This window comes from Panthera uncia, assembly GCF_023721935.1.
Source record: "Panthera uncia isolate 11264 chromosome B3 unlocalized genomic scaffold, Puncia_PCG_1.0 HiC_scaffold_1, whole genome shotgun sequence".
NCBI classification, from domain to species: Eukaryota; Metazoa; Chordata; class Mammalia; order Carnivora; family Felidae; genus Panthera; species Panthera uncia.
Window position 1 is genome coordinate 112,520,803 of NW_026057582.1, and position 7,216 is coordinate 112,528,018.

The window sequence follows — 7,216 nt, forward strand, 5'->3', positions numbered from 1 at the left end:
GAGGGTCTGAGGGCTGGGGCAGGGGGGGGTTCACACTCTGGGCCTTCACGCTCTGGGCCTGTGTGCTTTAGAAGGGAGAGCCCAGGGGAGGGTGTGGGCTCCTGAGAGCGCCTCAGAGGCAGCCCCCTGGCGTGGTGAGGCGGCCTAGGCGTAGGCGGGTACAGCAGCACAACGACGCCCCCTCCCCCAGAAAACCCTCTGTGACTGGCACTGAGGTCGCTGAGTCTCCCCTCTGGTTTACTGAACTCCCGATGTATGTGCTTCCAGCCTCTAGTGGGCCTACCGAATTCAGGACTTTCCTCCCAATTCCCCAGCACAGCAACGATGACGCCAGACAAGGCTTCACCTGCAGTGGGTCGGAACTCGGACTGCGAGAATATTCTCAGTATCAGACTGAGGGGCTTTGCAGGGGGCACGCGGTGCTTGCAGCCCCGCTTGGTGACAGGGGGATGGCGACACGGTGCGCTGGGATGGAGGGCTCCCCGGGGATGCTTTCATCCAAAGAGGATACCTGTTTGTCCTTGGCCCTGCCAGGAGGGTCAGGAGAGTGCTGAGCAGAATTCAGCCAGGTATATGGACAGGAGGAAAAGGAAGGCTGGGGCAGGGGGCTGAGGGGATATGAGTTGGCTTGCGCTGTGGAGGGCAAAAGTATCCAGTGCACAAAGTGTTTTCGAGGGGTTCTCTCATCTTTTGGTTGGTCTTCTGGCTCTCTTGTTTGGGGCCTCTTTCTCCTCCCCATTCTGACTCCTCCGGGCCCTCCTGTTTGGGGGGAAAAGCTCAGATATACCCTCACCCTGGAGGCATATGTCCTTCCCACACAGTTAGTGCTGGGAGAGCGGGGCCCAGAGAGCAGTGCAGCCTCCACAGACAGGCAGCTCCAGTGGTGGGATTTCAAGCAGTGTGGGAGGACACAGAGAATATTCCGGAAGGAGCGAGACCCTCAGCCTCACCTCTGCCTGCCGGGTGGGCAGTCCTGGGTGATGGAACTATCTGTGTGAGCCTGGGTCTCTCAGAATCCCAGTCAGGGAAACTGAAGTCCAACTGATTCGTGTCCAAGGCTCTCTGCTACGGGGTTCGGAGCCTTGTCATACCTCTGCCTGCCTCCCTGATCTCTCCCCTCCCGGCCAAGTGGGGAGCCAGGTCTGGCGCCTTGGCGCCTGGGGACCTCCCTGGACCACATGTGCTTAGAGCAGCCTAGCCTCAGAGCCAGCAGGCAGGCCTGACACAGACGAGGAAGATGTGTTTTCTTACAAAACCAGGACTAACATTTTGGCTTCTCGCTGGGGTGTTGGAGCCTGGTGGGGTTTTCATACACTTGGGCCTTCTCCGCTTTTCATTGAAACACAGCATCACCCACACAGACACATGGACACAAAGACACACACTTCTACACACACACACACACACACACCCTCCCAAATACACACACTCGCTTGTATACACCAGACAAACACAGAGACGACACAAAACGACGCAGTCTCACACCTACATGAACACACGCTCAAACGTTCCCAAACACACACATTCACACACACAGTCCCACACCCACATCCACACAAACACACATACACACTCATCCACGCCTAGAAATGTCGCACGCATGTGCACACACAATCACTCATACGGCCCCAGCTTGGAGAAGACCCCCCCCCCCCCACCTTTCCTCTTGTTTGAAGCGAGGTTAGAAATTTCCCACCTTCCGGGAGACTCAATTCTCACTCTTCGATCCATAAAAATCCTCTCAGCCCCATCTTTTATTGGGTGCTGTCCAGCTAGTGCTGTGTCTTTAAGGAAGTTGAAGCTGCTAAAAGTGAGTGAGAGAGAGGGAAAAAAAGAAAAAAAATTTGGCATCTCTTCCCCCTCGAGTTTCTGGTGTCACTTATGAAACACGGGTCCTTGTTGCTGCAGAGAAGCAGTTGTTTTGCTAGAAGGAGGGAGTGTCCGGGCTGTCTGGGCTCCCTTCCTGCAGCCTGCTCTCAGCGAGGCCCCAGGCACCCTGTCTGGGGAAGGGCGGGCACGGGCGAGCGGTTCGAAGGTGGGGCAGGAACCAGGGTGCCCCTTCCTCCAGCCTCCGCATCCTCCCTGCACGCCCGGTGGCCCCGCAGCCTGCCCTGGGCCAACTCTGTCCTTCATTGGTCTTTGGTTCCATCTTAGAAGTGGATCCGCTTGGCTAAGAAAGAGTAGTTTGAAGGTAAGCCAGCGGGAAAGGGGGAGGCCTGCCGGGCACAGAGGCTCGACTGCCTGGCACTTTCCCGTTGGTTCGGGGTGCTTGGGACAATCCCTTATTTGGGTCTGTCCAGGGGGCGTCTGCCCCTCTAGCAACCGCATCCCCGGAAATCCCGGCAGCATTTGGGTTGAACCACTGGCCTCCCCCAGGCCAGCTGAGAGGTCCTGGCGGGGGTTTATTTAGGCAGCTGCCTGGCGTAGTCTGAAAGGAACAGGCCACGGGTGTGATTCTGTAGAAAGGGTTTGGTGTCTGCTGTGGTCATAGCCTGTAGGAGCGGGAGGGGGGCGGATGGGGTGGATGGGGGCGGTGTGCACTGCACAAGGGGCCTTGTCTGGGCCGGGGCAAAGCATACCTATGGGGGGCTCCGGTGGGAGGGACTGTGGCCAGGATGTGGGAGGGCAGGAGGGAGGTTCCATGGAGCGCTGGGGGAGGGGGCGGCTGAAAACGGATTTCAAGTCATAAAATCAGCTCGGAGCTGGCCGAGGCAGGGAGAGCTCTCTGCTTGGAGGAGGAGCTGGGGTCCTCTTCCGTCCCGTCTTCGCCCCTTCTGGCTGCATGACCTCGGGCAAGTCCTGGCCCTTCTTTGGGCCTCAGTTTCCCCTTCTGTAGAATGGGCAGGGGGGCTAGGTGGTGTTGGGTCTTAGCCGGATTCTGTGGGGGCAGGGCCTTGTGAGGGGGAAGAGCTCTGTCTGGCTGGGGTCCCGAGAGGGACGAGTGCCTTGCACGGGCCCTTGGGGTCACCTTGGTGGCGTGTCCTTCTCTGCAGGAGGTAGGATGCAGGAGCTGCGTTTGCTCTGCTGGGCGGTCCTCCTGGGCCTAGCGCAGGCCTGTCCCGAGCCCTGCGACTGCGGCGAGAAGTACGGCTTCCAGATCGCCGACTGCGCCTACCGTGACCTGGAGGCCGTGCCACCCGGCTTCCCTGCCAACGTGACCACGCTGAGCCTGTCGGCCAACCGGCTGCCAAGCTTGCCAGAGGGCGCCTTCCGGGAGGTGCCCCTGCTGCAGTCGCTGTGGCTGGCGCACAACGAGATCCGTGTGGTGGCCGCCGGTGCCCTCGCCCCTCTGGGCCAACTCAGGAGCCTGGACCTCAGCCACAACCTCATCTCCGACTTTGCCTGGAGCGACCTGCACAACCTCAGTGCCCTCCAGTTGCTCAAGATGGACAGCAACGAGCTGACCTTCATCCCCCGGGACGCCTTCCGCAGTCTTCGTGCCCTGCGCTCGCTGCAGCTCAACCACAACCGCCTGCACGCGCTGGCCGAAGGCACCTTCGCGCCTCTCACCGCTCTGTCCCACCTGCAGATCAACGATAACCCCTTCGACTGCACCTGCGGCATCGTGTGGTTCAAGACGTGGGCCCTGACCACGGCCGTGTCCATCCCGGAGCAAGACAACATCACCTGCACTTCGCCCCACGTGCTCAAGGGCACGCCGCTGAACCGCCTGCTGCCGCTGCCTTGCTCGGCGCCCTCGGTGCAGCTCACCTACCAGCCCAGCCAGGATGGTGCCGAGCTGCGGCCGGGCTTCGTGCTGGCCCTCCACTGCGACGTGGAGGGGCAACCGGCCCCCCAGCTCCACTGGCACATCCAGACGCCCGGTGGCACCGTGGAGATCACCAGCCCCAACGTGGGTGCCGACGGGCGTGCCCTGCCCGGGGCCCTGGCCGCCGGCGGCCGGCCTCGCTTCCAGGCCTTTGCCAACGGCAGCCTGCTCATCCCAGACTTTGGCAAGCTGGAGGAGGGCACCTACAGCTGCCTGGCCACCAACGAGCTAGGCAGTGCGGAGAGCTCAGTAAACGTGGCACTGGCCACACCGGGCGAGGGTGGGGAGGATGCGCTGGGACGCAGGTTCCACGGCAAAGCGGCTGAGGGTAAGGGCTGCTACACGGTTGACAACGAGGTACAGCCCTCAGGGCCGGAGGACAACGTCGTCATCATCTACCTCAGCCGCGCGGGGGGCCCTGAGGCTGCAGCAGTGGGAGGAGGGGCCCCTGGGAGGCAGCCCCCCGGCCTTTTCCTACTAGGCCAGAGCCTCCTCCTTCTCTTCCTCACTTCCTTCTAGCCTTCCCCTGTCCCCACCCCCCTTCCCTCCCCTGACTCTGTGGATGTCCCTTATAATAAGCAACACCTGGGTCTGAGGGTGGCAACTCCCAAGGCCGGTGTGGGGGACTTCACATCTTCCTACCTCCCTTCTCACCTCTTCTGGAACCCTCACCACCCCCGACTTCTAAACTTGCTCAAAGCTAGTGACTAGACCAGAATTTGATCCCATACTCACCGTGCGCGGTGCTGATTGCTGCTAACCACATGGCCCGTGCTCCCCCATCAGGGCAGCTCGCTAACAGGGCGATGCCCTAACCCCCCGGGGGAAGCCCCACCGATGGAATTGCAGGCACTGGGTCCGACCAGCTGGCAAAGGCTGGGGGCACAGGGTTGGGGCCGGGGGCTTGGCAGGGAAGTGACCTGAAGCAGACAGGGAATAGGGTCTCGGGCGGTGGCTGGCATAGCTTTGGGCTCTTGGTGACCTGCTCGAGTTCCCGCTGCCTCTTGGCATTCCCTGATGATCTGGGGGCTCAGGAGTCTGTGCCCTGATCTCAGACAGGATCGGAGGATCCGGGATGGCCTTCATCTCCTCCCACCCTGTGCCCCTCCACCCCGGACACCTATCCTGCCTTTCTCTCCAAGTATGCGTCTGTAGCCTGCCCCTCCAAAGAGGCTAGCCATCCCGGGGGGCGGCCGAGAAATAAACAGCATTTCTGATGCTCCCTTGTGTCTGCCTGGAATTTTGTCTGAATCTAGGGTCCTCGCCCGCCGCCCTCATCCCGGTTGGGGACAGGATAGGGAGTCGGAGGGTCAGGACAACCAGTCTGCTTGTCCACGCGTGACGGGGCCTGTGAGGCCCACACAGACTGTGTAGCAGGTAGCACAAGGGGTTTGGCCGGTGGGCTCAGCGCCGGGCCTCAAGCTGAGCTGAAGGGCAGATGATCCCTGTCCTCAAATGAGCCCACAGGACAAATGGGGGTGTGGGCCTGATGAGCATCCCAGAGGCTTCCCTTGGGTCCATGGTCCTGCACAGTGCTTCATGCCAGCAGTGGCCTAAGGAGGCATTGGGGGGGAGGGCAGGGAACGGAAGCACCCGGATTGTGGCCCCCCCCCTTCCCGGTCCTATTCCTGGAAGGGATGTTAAGGAATGGAGAGGAAATGGGGACAGACAAGGCAAGATGGGGAGGAAAGAGAAAGGGGGAGATGGGATGCAGGGTAGGGGCGAGAAGGGGGGAGAGGAAAAACACCCAGAGAGTGAGAACAAGAGAGCATCTTTGAGGGGGGAGCCCAGGAGACTAACGGTGCTTTCCAGGAAGAGGAAATGGTGTTCCTGGAGGAGAAGTCGGCCCTGGGCGTCTTCCCCACACAGCAGGTGGATCGGCGGCTGACCTGGGGGGTGGCGAGGGCCTGGCAGCAGCCTGAGGGTCTCTTAGAGTGGGGAGCATGTAGATGGAATCAGAACCTGGAGACTAATCCCCACATCCGTGCCGAGTCAGCAGTGTGTCTCCCTCCCCACCCGTTTCCAGAACGAAGGGGGCTACACATAGGGACACGACCCTGTGGGAGAGGCTCTGCGGCCTCCCAGGTTCTGCACTCAGGACTGTTGAGCCCAGCAAAGTGGAGGCAGGGAGGCCAAGGAGTCTGGCCAGCTTCCCTTCCCCTCCTCCTGGTCCACATGCAGCACCTCCCCGCCCCCCTCAGCAGCTTGCAGCTCCTGCTGAGCTGATGTCACCAGCAGCACATGTCAGGGATGTCTGCACATCTGGTGGGAAGCAGCAGGGTGGAGCCAAGTCCCCCGTGCCGTGCCACTTTGGGTAAATCCCTGCCCATCTCTGGGCTTCAGTTTCCTCAGAAAACAAAGGACGAGTAGGAAGCTTAAGGGTCCAACAGACTCTGATTATCGAAGGCTTGATATCCTAACTCAGCTTGGATCCCTGATGTCTCTGGCTCCCATTCACAGCTGAGCAAGCTTGGCTTTTGGAAATGGGACCTGGGCCTAAGACCTGAGTCAGGGGCAGCTGGGGAACAGCTGTGCTCTGAATGAAACAGTCACTCTCCCGCTTTAAAGTCATCTGTGGCTCCCTGTACCCTCAGAGTGACGCCCAAATTCCCCGGCCAGCCATTCATTGTCCCTCTGCCTGACTCTCTGATGTCACCCTCCCTCCACGTGACCCTCTTGGACCTGCTAATTAATTGTTCCCGTAATAGTCTGTGATGCGTTATCTTCTACATCTTTACATATGCTGTTCCCTTGGTCTGGACACCCTTCCCCTCTTCCTCACTTGGCTAAGTTGGCTCAAGGAAGCCTTCCTGGGTGCCCCACCCCCTGGCCCCCACAAGGATGGGGTCCCTTCCTCTGGCTCACACAGCCCTGGGTGTCCAGTGTCCCAGTCTGATCACACTCTATTGTGACTGTTTCCTTGTTAAGGGAAGAGACCCAGTCTGCCTTCTCATCCCTGTGACGCTGTCGGTCACCAACACTGGGTCAGAAAGACATTTTTCAATGGGCTACAGTGGGATCAGAGCCCGCCCTCTTACCCACCCTCCCCCCCCCCCACCCTCTGGGGCAGCCTTAAAGGAGGGTTGAGCTCCCTGGCCCCACCCCTAGCTTCAAGTGTATTTGAGGCCGTGGTGGCGTGTGGGAATGTGGGCGAGGAGAGAGGTTGTGTAGACATCTCTCAAGGCCCCGCTGACCCAGATCTGTGGAGTGGCCACCTTTCCCCCACCCTCACCAAGCCCACAGTGGACCCTACACCCTCAGTTATCCATCCCCCACCTCCACCAGTCCCCAGCAAGGGAAGGGACCCCCCCCGCCTCCCCTCGCCTCCCCCCCCCCCACCTCAGCTGCCCTTCCTGGCTGCACACAGGGTCTACTCCTTTTAGGACAGCTCTACCCTGTGCCCCATCCCCCCTCTTCCGCTTCTTTATTCATATTGCTTCCGTCTTC

The 7,216-nt window shown here is 60.4% G+C and overlaps 1 protein-coding gene across 1 annotated transcript; it reads left to right on the forward strand.

Moving 5' to 3' along the window:
- The first annotated feature begins 1,842 nt into the window (after positions 1-1,842).
- On the forward strand, positions 1,843-4,989 carry ISLR (immunoglobulin superfamily containing leucine rich repeat). The gene is made up of 2 exons (XM_049613856.1): positions 1,843-2,191; positions 2,994-4,989. Exon 2 carries the CDS (start codon positions 3,002-3,004, stop codon positions 4,286-4,288), a length of 1,287 nt encoding a protein of 428 aa, XP_049469813.1. The 5' UTR covers positions 1,843-2,191; positions 2,994-3,001; the 3' UTR covers positions 4,289-4,989.
- Positions 4,990-7,216: the final 2,227 nt, after the last annotated feature.

Bases quoted from the DNA above. Each gene is read 5' to 3' on its own strand.
- ISLR (XM_049613856.1), top strand. From the start codon at position 3,002: ATGCAGGAGCTGCGTTTGCTCTGCTGGGCGGTCCTCCTGGGCCTAGCG.